We start from the raw sequence: 23,704 nt of genomic DNA, 5'->3' as shown, positions 1-23,704 counted from the left end.
GTACAAAGAAAAAAAAAATCCTTTTAGAACATAGCAATGCAAATTAGAGAATGGAAACTACAAACAACCTTGAATAAGAACTTGCAATGGTACTAGAGACAACTCACAATGGGCTGAATGACAGGATTTCAGGAACCAGGAAAAAACCCCAACATGTAGTCGGAGGCATTCTCAGTGCAATTTAGATCTACTGTAAGAAATGGCAGCATCATTTTACATAGAAAAAGTCCAAAAAGCTCCCTCAACTTTTACTGGATCTTTTAAAAAAAGTAAGAGGGAGGAAAAGATGGCAGAAAAAGTGAAACAAAAAGGTATGTTAAAGGGCTCTACATCTGTTTCTGTACAGTAGTGATGGCATAAATACTTCGAGAAAAAAATCAGTGGTTTCTCTTAAGAATCAGTAGCAAAGGAAGACTCCAGGTGCACCCCTAAGACTGCAGGACCCAAAAAACCATAAACTCTTCAAAGACAGATTTCAAAGTAACAAAAGCAAATGGAGTATTTCACTTGAATTTCTCTCAGAATACATTACGACACTGAAGAGCAAAGAAATTCATACTGTACTTGTTGGGGCACTTAAAGTCTGCTTTCATTCTGTATTCAGGAAAGCCAAGTGTACTTTTTGTTTCTGTTGCACTCCAAAAATAAAATTTAGGCCTCCCTTCCCCAACACTATAAGCAAACAAAACCACTGTAAGTCAGTTCTAAAGTCTTTGCAAGCTATGACATTTTTGATAGTTTTTAGCTGGAAAACATTAATCCTTCCTGTCTTTGCACAGCATGTAAATATTACTTAATATAACAAGACTATGTGCCCAGCTCATAGCCAGAAGTCCCCACCAAAACAGCCCTTTTTTTGTCAGTGGTGTTTAATAAAGACAACATCACTGAATTCTTTGTGGCAGATAATATCAGAAAGTCACATGCATAAGCAAAGCAGAGCAGGGGACACTATCAGATGTATACATTACTATGTATAGCTCCAGTCTTTAATTACATTTCAGTCATCTGCACCTGCACCCTTCATTGAAGCATTTTAAACAGATGTGACAGACTAAACGGAAGTGCTCTGCAACCAAGCACTATCAGAGGACAGACACAGCCACAAGACAGGGCTGTGTGAATATTTCAACAGGTTTCTAAAGAAAGATCCTTTGGTGCCTGTAGATGAACCCTTCTGAAGCTCTGCATTTACATAAGCCTCCTGCATTCTCCCAAAGGCTGTAACATATACTCGTAAGAAGTTTCACGGCTTTCTACATTTAGCTCTGGACTATTGCCAGAAATCATGCTGCTAGATGAACAGATCAGTATGACATAGTTTTGAGGTCAAATATTTTCTTAAATGCTGCCTTTAGAAGTGAGTGTTTTCTATAATATTCTAAGTCATAAAACAGTTTTCTCATTTCAATAGAAATGAAAACCTCATAAGACATTACTAAATATTCCCTGGCTGCTGGATACCAAAACTTCAAAGAAAAATTAACCTGTGATTTCAGCTTTTTTTTTTTCATTTTTCCTACCTGAATTATAACATTTTAATGACATATCAAGTTTCTTTTATCATACAGGACCAACACAAGACTTCTGAATCACACTAAACTCTCAACTTCCGGCAGCAGAGTTAAAAAAAACTTCTGAAAACTTTCAAAAGGCATGCAGAGCTAACTTTCAATACTCACACTGACATACTCGCTATAAAACCACATGAACATCTTGCAGAGATTTTGTTAACTTAACCTACTAGTCCTACATCAATAATCAGAGTAAGAAAAATTTCTCCCTGCCTTTCAGAAAAAAAGCTTTTATAAGGAGATGCTTCACTTTTTTTCCAGGTGTAAAGAGGTAGCGGGGTGAAATGAAGAAGAAATGTTTGTATCTGGAGTATTCAAATAGAAAGTGAAAACATATGTAGTATTTACCAGAGTTAGTCAACATGATGAAAGTAAGTGTAGGAAAAAATAAAGAAAACAGAGCACTAAATACTCTTTGAAACAAGATGAGAACTATCCACTCATTCAAATTAAGAGTATTGTGGACATAGATTTCAAAAGTGATAGGAAAAAATATGAACCAATGATGGAAATTTTTTGTGGGACTGCTCATGGGCAATAATATTTTTATATGAAACACTACCACCATCTATTAAAAACAGTAATTTGATATATCTACACACAAATCTATTTTTATGCTGTTCATGCAGGGTTCACCCTGCACTGCTCTTGAAGCTTCACTTACTTTCTGTTTCATTTCGTTTGATCATGCCTTGGCATTCAGCTAAAATAGTCTCTTTAAAAGATGTCACCAGGGCATTGACGCAGCACTCCATGAGCTGAAATATATTAAACACAGGATTAGCTCAAGCAGCCATCTGAACACCGAAGTCTGATGTGTCTCGAGTTTGCCATGACACAAAATTTAACCTGTTCTCAACAATTAGCTCTATAAAACCATAAACTCATTCACTGATTCAAAAAAGTATGTGCAGTTTGAATAGAATCTATACAGGAACCACACTTCTTCAAAATGTTTAGCTTAGTAAATGTGGTAAAGTCTCCTCCAAACCATTAATGAGCTTAGTATTTCTGTCGGCTCTTTTCTCTCAAGGGAGTCACCACTTTTGGAACAGTAACTACCCTACTTCATTTCCAAGTATACATCCAAGAGCTAAGAATAGTTCTCATTCCAGCATACCCTATTTGGACCAGGCTGGATGGCTTGAACAAGGCATTAGATCTAGAACAGAAACAGCCTGTACACGTCAGGACCATCTCTCTTTTGTCAGCCTCTTTATACCAGCTACAGTTTATACCTGTGCAAAATGAATGATTCACAGCTTAACAAAAGGTGTAAAGCACATTTTGATCCACTGCAAAAAAATTATCAGATTTAAAAGGTATTTATTTAAAATAACCTGTTTCCTGAACTAATTTCAACACAGACAATTATGAACTATTCACTGCAGTTAAATCTTCCTCTAGAATCTGAACTGTGTAAAAAATTGCTGAAGAGGCAAGAAGGGGAAGGAATAAAAAGAAAACCGATCTTTTATATTAAATGGCCATATTTTAGCCTAAGAGGAAATACATTACAGCTTTAATGAAACTTCTATTGCTCCTTTTGATTGCAATGAACAATAAATCTTTCAGGTATTCTCAATGAGTACTGAGAAACCCTTTGCCAAACAGACTTGCCCATTTATTTTCAAACATGATTCTCATCCACTGTTAAGCATAGGAAAAAAACCCACCATATCTAACTCAAAATGAAAGAACAAAAACCAACCTGAATAAAAACCTGCCCTTCAGTTTTAAGTTTTGATCTACATGTAATGTTAAAATACTTGCAGAAATTGTAGATTACCAGACTGGAAAGTAATACGTTTTTGCAACAAATAATTTATGATTAAAAACCACAAAATAAACAGTTTCAATTTACTGGTATCAAATAATACTGTAACAAAAAACTAAACCCTGCAGTACAATACTATATAAATATGAAACACATGATTTTTCTACACATTATACTCACTGCTTCTACAGAGTTACATTCGCGTCTTGTTTCTAAATATCGTAGTGCTCTTTTCTCTTCTTCTTTTAGTTTAGCATCTGCCTGTGCAAAAGTAGAACAGCAATCATTTTAAGTACTAACACTTTCAGTATAAAGGTACAACAGAATTTTTACTTACATATTTCATATAATTCTGTACACCGTTTTGTTGTAAATAAGAAGGAGCCTGTGTTCTATAAAATCTCTCTGTTGAATCCAAATATGCCTTTTCAAAGTTATCCCGATATATCTGAAGTTTATCTTCAGGATTAGAACAAAGGTTAACTGCAAAGAGAAAGTCCAAACTTACTCTCAAGTCTTGGAAATTTATGTGGCTAATAATAAGCAAATTTCAATGAGAGAGTGAGACTTGTATTAAAAGGTTGCATTGAACAATTTGAAATATCGCAATAAATGGACTCCGATCACAAAGGTAACCAAACTTGGCCAATCTTTGCTCCCAAAACCATTCAGATCAATTAAGGGAAACTGGAAACAAACTTCATACTTAGCTCCAGCACTTCAACATTCAAACATGGTAACCATAAATACACATACAACTGCAAAATTGTAAGGAAGGAATAAAAAGCTCAGAATAGTGCCCAGTAAAGGGAGAAGTTCTCTATCTGACTGAGCAAAAAGCTTCTCTTAGACACTGTTCCTGGAATTACAATGTCTCCATTTCAGACTTTTTTTCCTGTTTTACAAGAATGGAGACAGTGAGCTTATTGCAGTGCTTTGCACTATTTGAGAAAGAGTTTCCACTTTCCTCTCAACTGTTACAGAGAAATGAATAGTCATTAAATGGAATATGCTTTAAAAAAAGTTAGAACTTGACTTCTGTAAAAAGCCATCTCAGAGAGTATTAGCCACAAGTTTAGTTCAACGTGCTGGAAAGCTTTCAAAAGCAGCAGGCAATGATGAAACATCAGAAGTTTCAGATACACAGATCTGTTCTGCAACAAAGAAAAAGACTGGAAGTCTTATATGTAGCCTGTTTAGCATTTCTTCTTCAAACTGTCTAAGAAATCAGAAACAGTATGTAAAGGAGTACAGACTAAGTTATAGCTGCAACCCCAAAAGGTCAAAAAGTAGTCTTCTCTTTGAAAACATTGATTGTGCAGTAACTGATACACAGGTAAACCACTTAGAAGCTAAAGATTATAAACAGAATTTAACTGGTATCATGTATCAACAAGCACAACAAAAAAATCAATACAAAATGCTGAGATAATTTCAACCCTACCACCACAACTGCCAACTTTGTATGAAGAAAATTCATTTACTCAAGTGAGGAGGCAATAGACTGGTGTGTGCAAGACGTACCATATGATTCTCGAACTCCAATAACGAGCTGGGAGTCGAAAGCTTCTCCTAGTCTTTCAGCATGAACTAGCTTCATTGCACTGTCCTGAAGTCTATTTTTTATATTTGAAAATATGGATTCATTCCACGTATCTAGCATGAGCTGCATATCAGGAAGAGAAAAACAAAATCCTGTCAGAAAGGTACACGCAGACCTAAGTTTGTGCAAAAAAATACAAGAGCTCAGAGACAGAAATCGAGCAATTAATAATGTAATTTTCAGGTCATACACAGCAGTTCAGCTACATTAGAACTTGATCTTGCTCTGAACTTGTTATAGAAATCATATTCAGTCCACATGCTAAATTTACTTTATGTAACTGAACAGCTGGGGAATGAGTCTTGAATGCATGTATTCAGTCCATTATTCTGTATTATTTCTACAATTCTTGATAACCAGTCAAGTAACTTTTCCAGCAACACAATGTGTCAGAAGTTGCAATATCAGGGGCTACTTTTGAGGCAAACACCTAAATATAGTTCACCATTTGGCAGGTGCAGTCTTAGACAAAACTAAAAACTCAACTACTCAACCAACACCATAGTTACGTAAAGAAGACGACTGATGGCTTTAAATTGCATTAATCCAACAAGAAAATTCAGTATGCAAGTAATGCATATGTAGTTTATAAAAAACTCCAGATCTCATCTAAGCACTGCAAAGTTTTAAAATTATTTATGGAGGCTCTTCTCAAAATCTTCATCACTCACTGTGTCCCTTTATATTCCATTGTGTGATTCATTATTTTTGGTGATTGCTACTGATGCTGCTGTAAATGCACTGCATTATACCTGACCACCATACCTGTGCCCACCTAAGCCCCTTTAGCTGTTCAGTAGTAAATACTTGCAGCATGCTACATATTTGCTAAAAATCCTTGTTTGCTTTTAGTCTTCAAGTTACTGGAGTTTTTTTTTTTTTTTTGCCCTCAGATGCTGGATCTGGCTCTTTCTATATGATACTGAATACCCAATGAAATTATGCCAAAGTAAGGCCACTTCATTGCTTTAGAAGAAAGCTCAAACTTAAAAGTATCTACAAACTTGACAGTAACTGCTGTGAATGTAATTTAAGCATGGTATTTGTCAGTCTACACTGGCAGTGGAAAGCAGGTTGGAATAATAAAATTTACTAATGCAAACTTTACCTCATGACTGTGAATAAGCTTACTAAAAAATACAACATTGCATGGCAAAGTTAATAGTAAAGATTAGATGATCTTATTCCATTATTGCTTTGTAAATTTTAGATTTTAACACAGCTAGCACCTAATAAAAGTCAAGATTTCAAGAGAGTTAAGTTTACCATACTTTATTCCTAATTTTTTCCATAACTGTCTCTCAGCTAAATTTCCATTTCTGACACTGGAGTCTTATGTGTTGGAAGAGAATGTTTAAAACATTGCAACATTCACAGAAGCAAAACTCTATTTGATTACTTCCCCAATTACTTTTCTCATTATTTTAACTTTATTGATGTAAACATTATGTTGCACTGTTTAAAAGAGCTGAAGTTGAGTGAAAACTGGAGAAGAAACAGTGAGAATATCAAGCAACCTGGCATGCACATTAACAGCTTTGTCATGGTCAAAGTGCTTCTACACATTACGGATAGGGAAGTTTTACAGAGATATTTGAAGGAAAACACGTCACTTTGGGTGACTATATGAAGAACTTCTCAAGCAAGGGAAGGGTTTCCACAAGGGACTTTTTAGAACAGAGAATGATGCTATAAACAAGACCTTCAGCAGTGAATATGAAATAATGAGACAGGTTGGAGACTCCGGGTTTTCATGTTCCAGACACAGGCTGGTCCTAACTGGACCACATATGAGAGACAAGATACCTCCATCTGCTTCAGTCCTGACTAAAATCTGAATTGTTAGAAACCAGTTCTTTCTCTTAGGTTCTCCTCACTACTTTGTCCACTCCATCTTGTTTCTTTTTCTTTAATTTCTTAGTTTTCCTACCTTCTGCATAAAGCAGAGTCAAGAGCTCAGGTTTGCCAAATCTTGGGGAGTCTAAGATTATGTGCTTTCTCCAACAAACAATGAAAACTAAAAAGGTAATTTGAGGTGGCAATTCCTCTCTGCTGCTGTTTTCCTTTTCTTCAAGAGGTACAGAGGACAAGATGTCAAAATAGGAGGGTGAAGGAGAATGGAGAAATGATTAATAGCTCAAAACAACTGAAGTGTGTGTTTGGGGAGGGTGGGTAGGGCAAGTTCTGTGAGGGTGGGGTGGTGCACTGCTCCACACCCCACCCACTGGAGCCTGGAGCCTCTGGGCCAGCCCCAAAGTGGCTACCAAACTACTGGCACAGTGGAAGCCCCATCTGTGTGGAGGGACCAGAGCAGATAAAGGTGTCCCACTGCACTGGATCTTACAGCAGCTAAGATCGTGCTGGATCCCAGGTGGTAACTATTGATCTTTATTGATCTTTATCTTTCTCCCTCTCATAAAAGTTTGCTGTTCAATGTCCTGAGAAGTTTGTTGTCTTCTCCTGTGCCCTGCCTGGGAGTGTCAAGGTACTAAAACCCTTTAAAACACTTGCTGAGCAAGCCTGGGACATAACGAAGGGCAAAGAATAGAACTTGGCCCAACGTAAGGAATTCAAACTATTTTGCTCTTCCCATCCTGGAGACAGAAGAACAATTAAAATGATCTTCAGTACCAAATGAAAGACTGCTAGAGAAATTTCATTTCTCTACAGGTATTTTCTGCAATGAAAAGGGAAAATGAATAATGTTAAAGGACAACACTTTACAGCTGGTATGCTTTGTTCTTCTTGTAATAAAAGACTAAAGCAATTTACAGGACCATTATTCACTGGACTCAATACTGAGCACTCCATACTCAGAGCCCTAAACTTTCTTTATGCCTTTGATATGAAACAGTAAAATGATCATATCCACAAGATTCTGTATGTCCCATCTTGTCATTGATATGACTGACACTGCTATGACTGCTTGGAAAAAAAAAGGGGGAATTAGGAGATCAATAGCTATATTTAACTCAAAATGCATTTAATTGGTCATTTATAAAATGCAGATATATGCCCAAGTTAAGATTCTGGCCAAGGGATATAAACCAGGAGCAGAAGAACTATTCATTTATCTGTACAGGTACACTCACTACTCACAGATATAGAAAAAATACATGAATTTGCAACTATTTGCCATTCCAGGGTTCAAGTCATAATTAAAAAAAAACCAACCTCAAAACCCAAACAAACCCAAAGCTCCTCCCCTTCCCCAGCTTTAATCACATGAACAAAACTGTTAATAACCAAAGCAAACTGGGAAAACAAAGTCAAACTATTGTGGAGAGGGAAAAACAAAAACGTTGTGGGGTCGTTCTCCCAAAGCGAAGTGATACATCAGGTTACAGGATTGGTGCAATTCCATCTTGAATCCCCTCAGTGCTGTTGCTGAAGCCAGCTGTGCAACAAAGCTCTCTGGCAGTACTGCTCACTCACCTTTCGAACAATGCTGTCTTCCACGTTGGACTTCTTGTTGCTGCCCTGCTTGCCCATCAAAGTGATCTCTAACTGACAGAAGGGCTTGGGCAGAATGTCGCACTGGGTGAAGAACTTGCGCCACTCCACAATGTAGGCTTTGAGTAGAGCTGTATCATCCTGGTGACTCAGCACTCTCTGCAGGTGGGGGAAGCAGAGGAGGTAACTTATAAATCAATTTATGCACAAAATTTATGGGTTTTGTTTATGCTGAAAGTAACTCCCCATATAAAACTCAAATATACATATATATCAGACTAAGAAAGTCTACATACTGAAGTGCCACTTAGTTTCTTGAAGTAATTATTTACCCATGTCATATGGGTCATTTCTAAAGGGCAAAGAAAGATAGCAGCAAGAAAGTACTCAGTAAGTTCAAATTTTCCAAATTAACCTTTTTTTTCCTCCTTTTAAGTAATCTGCAAGTAAAAAATTAAAATCTTTGGTCTAAAGGCATGTGGTGTAACAACCATATAAAATAATTCAAATTAACATAACCTGTAATGACTATGTAATACTCTATACAGTGACAGGTCTTGATTCAATGGCATCTACTAACCTTTCATTAGACCCAGACAGTTAACATGCACATTTCATTAAAGCCTGAAAACTTAGCTACAGTGTACACTGGCTATCATAATGCCAAAAAACCTGTCTATCAAATGACAGCCAACACAGACCGCATCAAAAGGCCTCAGCTCAGCATAGCATTTATGCATGTAAGCAGGTAAGCTGTAGAACTTAAAAATCAACACTTATGTGCTTGGTTATACAAAGGCCTCTATAAAAAACTGTTTTCCTTGAAGCAAAGCCTTAGTGGTATAAATCACTTCGTTAAAGAAAGGAAAAAATAAAAGTACACAATCTTTCTAAACCTTTGTCATGGGATGCTTTAGAATTTTTTTTTTAATTTCACAACAACTCCCTCTTTTAAATCCCCCATAGCAAAAGATGTTTTCTGTAGTATGTGTTACAAACACAAGAATGTCCTTTGAGTCTACTGACAGTTTCACTCGTTTGGAAGGAAGCCCATAAAACTGGACAGCTAAGCTTGCTGAGTTGATAGCACAGGTATTTGTAGTACACTGCACATACGGCTTATTTTAAAGCCATCCATGAACATGTCAAAATAGCACTGAAGCTATACAAACATTTTTTTTTTTCAGACAGTAATTTCTTATTACTGGAAAAATTCTGCCTTTAGAAGTTTTCAAGTGGAAGAAAATTCCATAAGTACTGTTGGATAAACAAAAATAATGGCGCATTTTGTATTTTTTTTAATATAACACAAAAATCACTGCCCATCCCAGCTTCAAGCACTGTGAGAAAACAATGAGCCAGGCAAATGCTCAAGGCTCTTCTTTTTGTCAATAGAAGTTTGCAGGGTAATTAGGATCTCCAGAACATCATAAAATTTCAAACAAAAAAGCAATGCATTTAGATCCAACAAAAGTCAGAATTATTTGGCTATTTTTCTAGCAATGTGAATAGAAGTTATGAAACATTAAGAACTTACTGCTTGTGCCTGTTTAATAAAATCAAGGATGTCTTCCTTCAGAGCTTGATGGATTTTTGCTGGACCTTTATCATCCCACAAGCAAACTGCATGTACATCTCTAGAAAACAATTTATGCACCTTTTAGTAACAGCTACTCAAATTTTAATGCTGTAATGTATGAGGCGTTAACAAATTCAAAAGGTCATAATTTCAGTATGTCTAAGAAATTAATACACTTTTAATCTGCCATTCTTAACAACACACAACTAGATCCCAGTGACACATGGGAGAAAGCATGTTTGGGGAAGAGACTGAAGCTTTAAGAAAGTCCTGGAAGCAAGTAACTGCAACCTATCTAGGAAAAGGCTGTGGTCAAGAAGATGTGTAAGACAATTCTGTTTTCAGTACCCCTTCGGTAATCATTATTGAATTAAGGATAATTTTTAAAGCTTTTCTTTGACAAAGACAGAAATCACTTGCCAGTAGCAGCATTACTACTCAGCCCATGCTATTCTAAAATGCTATCATTAACATGCAGCCTTCTGACAGTTTCACAATCCAAGCACTACAACATCCTACAAAGAAAATAGACCTTCCTCGTGAGAAATTTGAACCCTGAGGGATCAGGTAATTTAAAAGACGATTTAATTAGTTTAGTAAGATCACTCAAACATTTCATGGCAGTGGTAGCATTTTCAAGTGAAACATTACTGGGGAAAAGTTACTAAACAGCACTGCAAAGCAAAATTCTATTACTGAGTTTTAATCAACATTCAAATGAAATTTTTCCTACCTGACAGTCCAGCAAGGGTAACTTAACTCCTACTCTTTCCATACTGAAGACTAAATAAAGCAAGTCACACTCCTAACCATACATCATATATAACAAACCTTTTTTTTTTCACTCATTATTATCCTCTGGTTCTTCTTCCACCTTTCAGTAACAAGGCCACATCTTTGCAGAAAAACGCCCATATAGTCTAAAGCTATTACTTTGTTCCTATTAAATCAAAACACTTATTTCAATACAAAAGCAGCTTTTTTAGTTTAACTGAAAATATAAAACTTGCAAGTTGCTTTGGTACAGATTAAAGGGGCTGGCCCAAGGTTTACAGAGGTCTAACCCAACTGGTGAGACTTACACAACATCTGCAGGCAGAAAAGGTGTTACTGTATTTAGAACGTCACTGTTTCCTGACAGCAGTGAAAAAAAAGCAGTACTGGATAATTATACTCAAAGGGCATGTAGAAGACACCTACAGATTTTGCATTTTTATTAAGAAGCTTAACAAAGAACACTGTCCAAAAATATAAACCTAGGGAAGAGGGATCCTTTCCCTCAATAGCCTTAATTTAGCCATGAAGTTACTTAAGTTCTATTCAATAACTCAGCTACAAGAAAAGCAATAAATATAAAGTTTCAATTCCAATGCAGAATTACTGAACTAGTTATTAAAAATTAAAGCAGTGACTCAGAACTCAATTTGTACCTTAACTATACCATGTTTCTGGCAACTACTACAGCAGAGACATAATTAGATATTAAAACCCATTACACATTAGATTACCTTTCCTCTTGGCTGGCAGAAAAGCGTGACAGGTGCATTAAACTGGGTGCAAAAAGAGTCACTACACTGTCCTCATCAAAAAGAGCAATAAAGACAGAGTGCAACAAGACTGCATTTGAAAAAAAACTACTGTTGTGACAGATTTTAAGAAGCAAAAGGAGTGTCTGCAGATTTAAATTACGAGAAATTAAATTTATATTTGAGGGAAAATAACTCCATTGAGACAAAGATTATTTTAGATATACTTCTGATATATCTTTTATAACTCACTTCCATATCATGTTTGCAAAAATCACACAATGTATGCCACAAAAAAATCATCACCTAAACTTCTGGAAAAGCAACTTCTAGCTTTTTGGAAGGAAGAAAATGGCAGGGTTTATAGAAAGCACATTATTGCAAACATTGTCTGAAAACTATTACATTTCATTCTCAGGGTACAAAACTATGCAAATTATACCAGTTAAACTGCATTACCCTGTTCCTTCAGTTATTTTAGCAGTCATTCAAATCAGAATAATGTACCATTCAGCAAACTGCCTTTAAATGAATTTACTGACACAGCAGTAAATATTTTCTCTCTAATTCTAACAAAAAAGTTTGCGGGCAGGTACAAAACTTGTTTACTATGGTCAGCTGAAGTCAAAAGCTCTGCTGTTCTTTCTCCATCCTACTTGCATAGACCTGAATCTCAGCGAAGTTCTACTTTTGCACATTTACAATGATGTTGACATGCTTACCACTTAACAAAACTTGAACTCATATTTTTGTTCTGTGTTTCCACACAATCTGTGTCACACGTAACTTCTGTATTAGGAGTAGTTCAGTAACTGTATTCCCATCATGTAGAAGGATGTAAGATACAAAAAAATTACTTACGAAAACAGATCAAACCATTGCTGTTTTGTGACAGACTCCTGACGAAGAAGTTTCAGAACAATTGGGCGCATGAAATCCCATTTGTCTTCAAACTGAAGAGAACCTTTATTCTAAAAGGAACAACAAAAAAATATTGTTAATAAACCAGTATCTTAAGTTATCACTGAGGATTGCAGTTTCTACAGTTAACAGAAAAATACTTTCTCAGGTGTCCCTCATAAACTAGCATTTAAGCTACGCCACCACAGCTGAACACTTTTCACTCTAAGTATTATTTTAAGAAGTGACAGGGCTATTATTTGTTTCAAAGAGACTGCCAACTTCTTCATTTAATCACTGCATTAGCTACAATGCAACAAGTTCGAGCAAGTGTTCTTCAGCTGTTAGTGGAGTTATACACAGACAACATGGGTCAGCTTCACTGTCCCAACCAAGATACACGCAATGGAAGTCAGGAGGCAGTTGTGAACCTGTCTTGAATAAATTATCCTGACCAAAATGGCGGCCATGAATCAGGAATCGTATTGTGGATGCTACCATGTACCTTTTTTCTCTCACTGTGCATTTGGCATCAGCAGCAAAGAGGGAGGAAGGAAGCAGAGTAACGTAGGAGCTGCTGTAGCGCAGACTCCCTTCCTGTGGGTTAACTGGCCACAAGGCCAAGACTACAGCTGATGCAGATAAAAATTATTTACACCATGCTGAAAAACATAATCCAAGGTGGATTTTTCAAATCTACCATACAAATTAAGAGGAAAGCTAAAGAAATTAAGTGCTTCCATATAATTCTGATTATTCTGAAAAATCTCAGCACAGTATACAGGCTAACTTCCATTATTTAAAAAAACCCAAACAACACAACAACTTGGAGAGAAAAACAGCAGTTCTACCATGTATGTTGTGATTCTATTTGCTTAAAGCTGCACATTAAAAAAAAAACCCAAACCTTGCAATTAAAAGAATACACTGATTGAGAGTTCTGCAGCAGAAAGACTACTGGTTGAGTTATCTGCAGGGTTATGTTCCAGTGAACTGTTTACTTTTGAACAGATCACTGTCTTGGCTAGAAATAATACATTTGACACAATTCACTTTAAATACAGCAACTAATACAGTCTAACTACTTGAAATTCTAACAAATGCACTGTTCTGCAACTAACATCTCTTCAGATAAACAAGCACAAGCAGCACACCACGTTCCCTCAATCACCTCCTTTTGATTAATTTCTACATGGAAATTTACAATTAAATCTGTTATTTAGTATTCAGAATAAGCACAGTTTGGCAACTATATCCCCTGGTGTTCTCAAGTGCAAAGATACCTCATTTTTCAAGCTATGAAGATGCAACAGGCACCATAGTAACTATTTTGACAGCCACAGCACAGCACCTGGAGGCCACACAGCATTGTGGTAGGTACTGAATACAGCTTTTGTAGAATCAGCCCCTGTTGATAAAGTCTATAAATCTTTCAACATAAAAACATAAAACAACAAATTGGTTGCGTATTCAGAGAGTTTTACCTATTCTTTCCAACTGAAAAAAAAAGAAAAAAAAAAAGCAATTTGAATGCATCATCTTTGAAAATCACCAACTAAATGCTTCCCCTATATAGAGCTAGCTTTACAATTATTTCCTAATGTTTGATGCATTACTCTAATCTTTCCTAGTCCTGTGAAAATTGTTAGCTTCTCCTTGCAGATACTTCTGTTCCAAGTCACTCTTCGAAGGATAATGAATTTAAAATATCAGCTACTGAACAGTTAGAAGTTCCAGAAAAGGCATTATAAAGAAAGTAAAAGCAACTTCCTCAAAAGTTTTCCTTTTGAATGAAACTTCAGAGAAGACCCCTTAAGTTTTTTTGAACAGGCAAAAAAATCTCTTCTGCAATTCTTGAGAAGTGCAATTCAGCCCTTCACCAAAAACAGCTGAAGATAAAATGAATGCTCTATCTTTTTGAATAAGATTAGTTTCACTGTAAAACATGGGGAGGAGGAGGACTGCAAACACAACTGTTTATATGATTTAGATTGTGATTACCTACTTAATCCTAAGAAGTACAAATAAAACTCAACTTCAGTTGTAAAAACCCTGTGTCCACTTGTAACCAACATCTGCCTACTTAAAAAGAATTCCTCACATAAAGCTTGTCCTGAAATCCCATCAGAGAAGTTTAGAACTTTGTTTCCTATACATAGGAGTAAATTTTTTTTTCCACATTTCCTTCTTTATTCTTTAAGCTGAAGATGAAATGAAATTAATGGATGAAAAATCCTACTCAACTAAACTATTCTTTAAGTTCAATAAACAATTCACAGAAATATAGGATAAGCTGAGTTGGAAGGGACCCACGAGGATCAAGCCCAGTTCCTGGCCCTGCATAGGACCATCCTCAACAGTCACACCATGTGCCTGAGAACATTGTCCAAATATGCTTCTTGAACTCTGTCAGGCTGGTGCAGTGACCACTTCCCTGGGGAGCCTGTTCTAGTGCCCAACCACCCTCTGGGTGAAGAACCTTTTTCTAATACCCAACCTAAACCTCCCCTGACACAGCTTCAGGCCATTCCCTCGGGTCCTGTCACTGGGCACCACAGACAAGAGATCAGTGCCTGCCCCTCCTCTTCCCCTCACAAGGAAGTTGTAACTGCAATGAGGTCTCCCCTCAGCCTCCTCTTCTCCAGGCTGAACACACCAAGTGACCTCAGCCACTCCTTGTATGGCTTCCCCTCAGGGCCCTTCCCCATCTTCGTTGCCCTCCTTTGGACACTCTCCAATAGTTTAATGTCTGTCTTACATTGTGGCACCCAAATCTGCCCCCAGCACTCGAGGTGAGGCCGCCCCAGTGCAGAGCAGAGCGGGACAATCCCCTCCCTTGCCCAGCTGGTGATGCTGTGCCTGGTGCCCCCAGGACAGGGTTGGCCCTCCTGGCTGCCAGGGCACTGCTGACTCATGTCCAACTTGCCACTGACCAGGACCCCCAGGTGCCTTTCCACAGCTCTGCTCTCCAGCATCTCCTCCCCCAGTCTGTCCACACATCCAGGGTTGCCCCACCCCACATGAAGAATCCAGCACTTTCCCTTCTTGAACTTCATCTGGTTGGTGATTGCCCAGTCCTCCAATTTGTCCAGGTCTCTCTGCATGGCCTCCCTGCCTTCAAGGGAGTCAGCAGCTCCTCCCAGTTTTGTACCATCTGCACACCTGCTTAGTGTCCCTTCCAGTCCTGTGTCCAAGTCATTTATGAAGATGTTGAAGAGCACAGGTCCTAAGATGGAGCCCTGTGGAACCCCACTTGTGACAGCTCTCCAATCTGACATCACTCAGTTCCCTAAAATGAACTAGCTGCTCACCCATCACATGATGTGTTTATCTAGCTGTGGGCTGGACATTTTTTCCAGAAGGATACTCTGACAGACAGTATGGAAAGCTTTACTGAAATAAAAGAAGATTACATCAACATCATCTAGGTAGATTTAGGCTTCCATAATATCACAATTTTATACAGTAATTACAGGAAGAAAGGGTGCAATAAATACCACCTGCCGTGTATCATTCACATTCATTAATTCCATCCCTATTAGTGCATGAGAGAAAACAGATTTTATAGTAGAAGAGGAGGTCAAACACTGGCAATTCTTAGTTGTTACCAAAGTCACACATGCAATTTCTGAGCAGTATTTACTGGGCATTTTTTCTTTCCTAGCTTGCTTCCAACCACAGTTCCAAAGGAAAGGTAAGCAGGACAGTAAGGCATACCTTTGATGAAATAAAGTTACTCCACTTATCTTCTCTGAAAAGAGAAGGCTAAGGAGCCATTCTAGAGCTTAAATTTTAATGCTTTGAAGAATAACTCCACTTATGAAATATTTTGTTTTAAAAGTCACTTCATTACATTTGTTCCTAAAGATTTCAAGTTCCATTTTAACACTAAACTTTACTTGAAATACATACTACTTTACACATTATACTTTTCCCTGTTCTTCAATTCTATACATAAGCACTTAGATATAACAAGAAGGCAATACACCAAGACTTCATGCTGCTCTCCCTTTGATCCTCGAAATGTCTGTTTGGAACTCTCTTTGCTGCATACTCTTTATTTCATGCCACATAGAAATTCAGCCCTCATCTCTGCCAGATGCTCTAAACAATATTGTAGAAAAGCAACATCCTCTAGGTCTTAGTGTACATCTGATCTACATATGAGTAATATCTTCACCTTTACTACTTCATTGTTTTCAGATAGTATTTATACTAAAGCCAGTCCACAGAGGGATGAAGTAGGAAATATAATGTCCTAGACGGAAACAAGCACTGTCTGATTAATCTCTGCTACAAGCAGCTCTAAAAATCAGTGTAATGCTTGTAGCAAGTTTCTACTCAAAGCAGAAAAGTAGCCACAGGAAAAACTTTTGTATGTAACTAACTAGCATGCAATACTCCCTAGCTTCTTAAGGATACCCTAAATGGAAACAGCCAGGAAGAAACAGACAAACTTAAAATACAGTATTGATCTGGAAACATGTACTTCAAATCGAAAAATTCAAAAACTTCAAACGTGTTTCTAGTTGTCAGTGACAAGCAGTTGAAACTGATGCAAAGGTAAGTAATGATTCTCATTTCGTTTAAGTCCATGGAAAAACTGTTGCTTCCTTTGCTGCTTCTTTCCTAATATCAGGCTCATGCTGGAGTTCATCTTGCAAGGATAGACTCCTGCATTTGCTGGCAGCTCCAGTAAGACTCTACAATAGTGTCAAGATCTGCCAGCATGGATACAGCTACAGGTTTTCTTTGTGCTACAGTAAGCTGAAGTGCTTTCTGCTCCAGAAACTGCAGAGAAACTCAAGTGTCTTCATATCACGTGGGTGAATTGGTTTAGACTGTATCATCACTGCAAAGAGAACAAGTTACAAGTCCAACAGGGCCCCTGAAATGAAGTACCCCACTTGAAAGCGTCACATGTGTGTTGAGACAAAAAACTCTACGGAACTCTGCTGGAAATGGCTTCATCATCTACCAGAAAGCCACTGCCTCAACGAGGGAGAGCAGCTCGGCTACAGGTAGGGTGGGCTCCAGCTGACCCTGTAATGGCTCTTACTAAGTACTGCAGTATTTCCATCACATTACAGTTTGTTCTGTCTCACCAGGATTCAACATGACCGGTCATGCTAATCTTGCATTTAAAGAAGGCTCTCCAAGAATATGCTTCTCACTAAAAAATTGAATTTACAATTAGGAAAATTATGCACTAGTGGAGTTTAAATGATGCCCTTTAAAATTATGACAGCCAGTCAGATTTGGATTCAGCTAGTATCTCTTAATAGAATAAGAAAGCAATATTTCACTTTATTTTCTCAACTATGCAGAAAGCTGAACCAGGATGGGGGACAACAAACAAAAAGCTCAGTTCCTGTTCACGCTGACAAAACTAAGACCTGTCTATACCCAACTTAGATTTTATTATGCAGGCTTATTTGGAAAAGATATGGAAAAATCTTGCAGATTTTAACACCTTTCCTTTCTTATCCTGGGATTTTTACTGTGCCCAGGCATTGCTCTTTTTCCCCTTAAAGATGAAAGCAGAAGTAGGTTGGACAGACTCAGATGGCACAAGGCACTGCCAGGCAACACTGATCTGGAATCAACAGTTTGCTTCTCTGACAGCACTCTGACGAGTGGAACTGGGGAACAAACGACCTTACCTAGTTCTAATTCTCGCACTGGTTTCTTTTGCCATTATAAACAAAGTCAAATCACTACAATCTTTCTTTCGGTAATGTGGGACTTGTACATTTTGTCATTGAAAAACTCACTAATTAGTAAGTTACAGTGCTTAATAACACCTGGGTGACCAGAAAGGCCTATTTTAGAAGAAATATCTCTGCAGCATTTTTCCTAAAACACGCTGTGCATATATATCTTATTGTCAATATAGAATATTGGTGACTCAAATGCCAGTGGCAAAAACATGACTAGTTAACACAAAGACTTCAGGTTGGCAAAAGCCATGTCACCAAGTCAAGGCCTTTTGACTCTTTTTATGTACTTATTGCTCTTTCAAAATAGCTGAAGTGGAATGCTGACAAATCTTACAGGCCTATGTTTCTCCTATCTACTGTGGGCTATCCCACCCCGTGTATCATCAAAGCATGTGTTGGACTTTCTAGAAATCCTCAAACATACAGCAACGAGATGGTCTAAAACATTAACAAGTGGATAAAGTCGTCTGAGCCCTGCTCTGAACACAGGCTTTTCCACAAAAAGGACATTTCTTCTCATGGGACATTATTTTTTTCACCCATGTTCTTGGATTCCTCAATTTTAGATTTTTAAGTATTTTGAGTATTTTCTGCTTAAATATCTAACTAACCTCTTACTGGCATAAAAATATACAGGAATTAATTAAAATTAATTTCAATTACATTTCAATTTCGAGAAAGATTTTTTTAAGCACATCTTTTTAACATGGAGATTTTTTTTGACTATCGGGAAGAAACGAGCAGATAAATTATTTCTCATTTCTTCACACTGAATGTCTCAGAGCAATAAATAAAACCAGCAGATTTAGGCTAGATCTATACATCCAAATTAGGTCAGGTTACTAAAATGCAAGCAGCACTTCTTCAGGACCACACTGAACTATAACACATAGTGCCGAACACAAGTTTATGCCTATATTTATACATATCTTCAATTGCTAATTCCTCAAGTTAAGCAGACAGCCTTCCCTAAGCCTATCTAACCACTGTAGTTAACTGGTGTTGTAAAAACACTTACTGGAGGCATTAATAATAGTGGTTTCAAGTAGGCCCATCTTCCCTGTGCTAGCATGGCCTCAAAGGCCACACGTAGTCTTCTCCTCATACATACCGCAAATATCAGGACAGGCAGTCCTGAGCTCAAACACTGGACTGTCCCACTGAAATCTTCTGTTCCAACCTGCGGCAGCTTGGGGTGACTGACATCTGCCATCAAACGCGGGGAAAGTGCTTGAAAACATATGACTACAAAAACAAAGCTGCTTAACGTAAGCGAAAGGCCTCCGGGAGTTTTCCTTTGCAGGAGAACTGCAATTAACATGAAAACTGGAACACCGTGGCCACCCCAAAAACAGCACCTGCCCTCAGCGAAGACATTTTCCAACTCTTTGTTTAACTTAAAACTCATTTTCCGTACACCCGGGTTTTCTTAAATAAACAAAGAGAAGACATCGTTCCCTGTCTATCAGCACGACGCAACGCTGTTTCCCAACGAGGCGTGTTTGGGAAGGGAGAGCCGAGGGGAGGGAGAGCGGTGCTGGCAGCAGGCAGCAGCCGCCGGCGCGGCCGGGCCGGGCCGGGCCGGGCCGAGTCCGGCGGCCCAAGGCCGCTCACCTGCGGGAGGGCCCTGGGAGCGGCAACTCCGGGCAGCGGCACCCGCGGCCCAACCCCGGCCCTGCCCCCGTCCCCACCGCCCTGCTCGGTCCGGCCACCCGCAGGGCCGCCCGGCCCCCCGCCTCCCCCCTCCTCCCGCAGGACTCGGCCGGGCCCCGCTCTCACCTTTAAGAGATTAGACGTCGCCATGATCCCCAGTGCGGGGCCTCCCCGGCCGGTAGCGGCGGCTTCTCTGTTCGAGCTCGGTTCGGCTCCCACCGGCCGCTGCCGCTTTACATGGCCCCGGGCCGCCCGCCCGCCCAGCCGGACCCGCGGCGGCGGCGGCGGCAGCAGCAGCAGCAGCGGCGACGGCGGCCTCAGCGTTGAGCTTCCCTGTCCCGCGGCGAGGCTCGGAGGGCTCGGCAGCGCTGGGACCGGCCGAGTGCTCCGCACGCAGCCGCCCCTCAGAGCCTCATGGCGGCGTCCACCCGGGCGGCGCTCGGCGGCCGCGGCTCCATGGAAGGGGCCGGGCCCACATGATGCGGCGCCGGGAGCGGCCCCGCCGCCCAGCGCGGCTGCGGGCCCCGCCTGCAGCGCCCCCTGCCGGCCCGCCGCCGCACCGCCCGGCCCCACCGCTGCTGCCCTCACGGCCCCGCGGGGACGGGGCTCGGCACGGAGCCGCGGGTTCACCGTGCCGAGGCGCCGTGGTTTGTAAGCACAGAAATGAGTTGACTTCTAAGTAACTAACTAACCCCGGCCCGTCCCACTGTCCTGCCCCCGCGGGTGCCGCGGCACCGGCCCCCCGCACGCCCGGCCGGAGGGAGCGGAGAGCACCGCGGGCGCAGTCCCGCACGGCCTCCCGCACCAACCCGTGTGCTGCGAAGCCAAGTCGCTGCCCTACTCCCAATCTCCGGGTAAGCCGTCACGCTTCGTACCACTTGTCACAAGTTCTATTTACAGAATGGGCAAGTGTGTAAGTATCTGAAGGAAGGGTGTCAGGAGGATGGACCAGGCTCTTCTCAGTGGTGCCAAGCAATTGGGACAAGGGGCAACGGGCACAGAACTTCCACCTGAACATAGGGAAGAACTTTTTTGCTGTGCGGGTAACCAAGCACTGGAACAGGTTGCCCAGAGAAGTTGTGGAATCTCTCTCAATGGAGATGTTCAAGAGCTGTTTGGATACAATCCTGTGCCAAGTGCTCTAGGATGGCCCTGCTGGAGCAGGGAGGTTGGACCTGATGACCCACTGCGGTCCTTTCCAATCTGACCCAATTTGTGATTCTGTGATCACAGCATATTCAGAGCTGGAACGGACACATAAGGTTCATCAAAGTCCAGCTCTTGGCAGTGAGACAAGGGAACATTTAGTAGGAAAAGTTTGCATTTAGGCACGTTTTGAGAAGGATTTGGAAAATTTCAGGGTTTATTTATATAAAACAGACTCTCACTTTTCTACTAAAATATTCAGCCTTTGCCTAAAACTGCACCTTGAAGAAAATTTCACCAAGTTTTTCGTACAGCCTCAGAGCCCTGAGAACTGATGCTGCCTGCTCAATCTGTCCTGCCATGAATCATTAGCATGGACAGCCACACCACTGGCCACCAGGGACGGCAGCCCTCCCTTCGCCTCTCCTGGGGCAATAGGATTTGAAGATAAATTCATATTGCAGAGGATAGGGACCCTGAAGTGTAAGAAAAGCTGTAACAAAATATTTAAGAAATGTGTATACTGTTGTGGAAGTTTCCATAATGCTGACCAAATGTGGCCTGCAGCCTTATTAACTGAATAAATTACGATAGTCATATTAAGGCCTTCATTCAATTGAGAAGTGAAAAGAAGGTATTGAATAATCTATTTTGACAAGTTTTCCAGCTTCCAAATGCTCCACTTAGTTTAGGATTTTTTTTCTCTGCTGCTATCATATATTCTGTACTATAAATATCTAAGTATACTGTATTCATTTGTACAATATATAATTACGCAATATAGATCTAATTGTATTATGCACTTTCCATTGCACATATATTCTACAACAGTGCTGAAGTTAGGAGTAGGGGCAGTAAAATGTGTGCATTGTGTATCTGTGCATCAGCCTTTCCAGTGCCCAGTCTGTGTATTATGTTACAGGTATGTAAGTACCAGAAAAGCTGAGGCACATATTCTGCAGAATGTGACATGGAGGCAGCCATTTCTATGAGCCACTACTCTATGAACTGATTTATTCTCTTTTGCCCAAACCCTTTAAAAATATGAGCATTTCCAATTATTTGATATTTTTTGCTCTTTTCATTTTCCATTCGTTTCTTTTAAAATTTATATTTGCTATTAATGCCACCATTCAGTGATGTTTATAAACTGCTTTTGATACATAGAGCCAGAAAATGAACTACTATAGAGAACTTCTCTCAGGTCCCTTTGATGCCAAGCTTGGAGTACAAAACCACAACACAAATCTATCGCAACAGCAAATTTTGCTTACCCAACATTGAAGCTGAATGAAGTTGGGCAGTGTTTTAAAATGCTATGTTTGAAAATTACGGAATTCTCTATATTTGCATTTTTCATCCAAACTTACCAAACATTGCCACAAAAATGTAGGAGTACACAGGATGCAGTAGGACCTGAGTACCTTTCATGGTCTGGTGTTTTCTAAGTCCCCTTAGGCACGTGGTAGCCATTACATAACATTTATGCTGCTGCCGTGAATGGGTCATCAGTGACTGTACTGATTATGAGAGTTTGTGCGTCCTTCCCAAATATGGTCTTGTGCAATAGTTCTGAGTAGGCTAGCCAAGGAATAAAGAGAACTTGAACATTTGAGAAGCAGGGAGACAAGGAAACACTGGTACTTTTTACTGATATTAAAAATAATGTGCATCTCATTTTGCATGGTTTACACAATGACTTAATTCTTTGGAGTTTTTTTCCCTGAAGATCTGTGCATGAATTTTCTGGGAAGTAAAGACATCTACGAGTCTTAAGGTTTTATATTATTTTAGTACCACTTCAGGGTGCTTTGACAGTACTCGGTGTTACATAATATTGTTTTATTTGCATTAATTCTATTACAAATGGATTATTATTAAATTCTGCTGGTAATGAAGATATTAATTATTGATTGGTACTACATTGGCCTACAGTTTTATATCCTTTGCATGGATTGTAAAAGGCAGAGTGAATGACAATCCCGGACATGTCCATGGCTTCAAAGTGATTTGCAAGGAACAGCTCATTATGATTTGGATAATCAGTGAAATTAATACCATGATAATATTCTGGATGTGTTGGAGTGAACTGATTCCAGGCTTTGAATGAGTTGCATCAGAGAGGAATATGTGTTTCTATGATCTGTTCTAATGCCTTGAAACACATGTACCACTAAGATGAACATAGTTTCTTCTAATCTTCACTTAGTCCGTGAAGGGAAAAAAGCATATGATGCTTGATTAGTCCATTTTAAACTCTTCTCCCATCAAACTAGTTATATTCAGTAGGGATACTAAAACTCACAGTTTTTCTTTCAATGGGAAATTCTTGTTTATCACTGCTGTGGACTATCACAATGACCTCATGCACAAACTGTGCCGTGAGTCACCAAAGACAGTCCTTTTAAAAGGGCAAGAACACTCAGATATCTACCTATAGCTGAAAAAAGAAGCACTGTCAGTGACCAAACTTCTCCTACGTTTGTTTCCATTTCAACAAGAAAGCAAACACTTCTGGTGTTTACTATCTGGGCTTTGCATCACCTTTTCAGTTAATGACAATGGCATCCTGGCGAAATTGCCTGCATGTGGCAGTAAAGATTACTGTTGCTTTCACTTACAGTGGCCCAAGGCTTTGCTATCTTAGCGTCACCAGAACCACCTATCCTGTGCATCTCAGTATGACCCCTTTGTTCTCATGCCAACATTGTTCTTTAGCTTAAATAACCTCTCTCCCTGATGTTTGTTTTCCTCTGATGTATTTTTTAGACCA

At 39.5% G+C, this 23,704-nt stretch overlaps 1 protein-coding gene across 2 annotated transcripts in view; it reads right to left on the bottom strand.

Annotated features, from left to right (window-relative positions):
- CUL5 (cullin 5) overlaps nt 1–20,274 on the bottom strand; it is a 34,473-nt gene extending 14,199 nt beyond the window's left edge. Inside the window, exons 1-8 of one of the 2 annotated variants that reach the window (XM_048294731.1) lie at nt 19,912–20,274; nt 12,374–12,483; nt 9,945–10,044; nt 8,390–8,566; nt 4,876–5,017; nt 3,689–3,834; nt 3,532–3,612; nt 2,239–2,332 (exon numbers count right to left, since the gene is read on the bottom strand). In XM_048294731.1, the coding sequence (XP_048150688.1) occupies nt 2,239–2,332; nt 3,532–3,612; nt 3,689–3,834; nt 4,876–5,017; nt 8,390–8,566; nt 9,945–10,044; nt 12,374–12,483; nt 19,912–19,935 (874 nt within the window). In that variant the 5' untranslated portion in view covers nt 19,936–20,274. Of the gene's footprint in view, nt 1–2,238; nt 2,333–3,531; nt 3,613–3,688; nt 3,835–4,875; nt 5,018–8,389; nt 8,567–9,944; nt 10,045–12,373; nt 12,484–19,243; nt 19,541–19,911 lie in introns of those variants that run through there. The other variant, XM_048294730.1, reaches the window with a different exon arrangement.
- Between the last annotated feature and the right edge of the window lie 3,430 nt (nt 20,275–23,704).

Source organism: Corvus hawaiiensis, chromosome 2 (genome assembly GCF_020740725.1).
Source record: "Corvus hawaiiensis isolate bCorHaw1 chromosome 2, bCorHaw1.pri.cur, whole genome shotgun sequence".
Taxonomy (NCBI): domain Eukaryota; kingdom Metazoa; phylum Chordata; class Aves; order Passeriformes; family Corvidae; genus Corvus; species Corvus hawaiiensis.
This window is presented reverse-complemented; position numbering and strand designations above follow the sequence as displayed.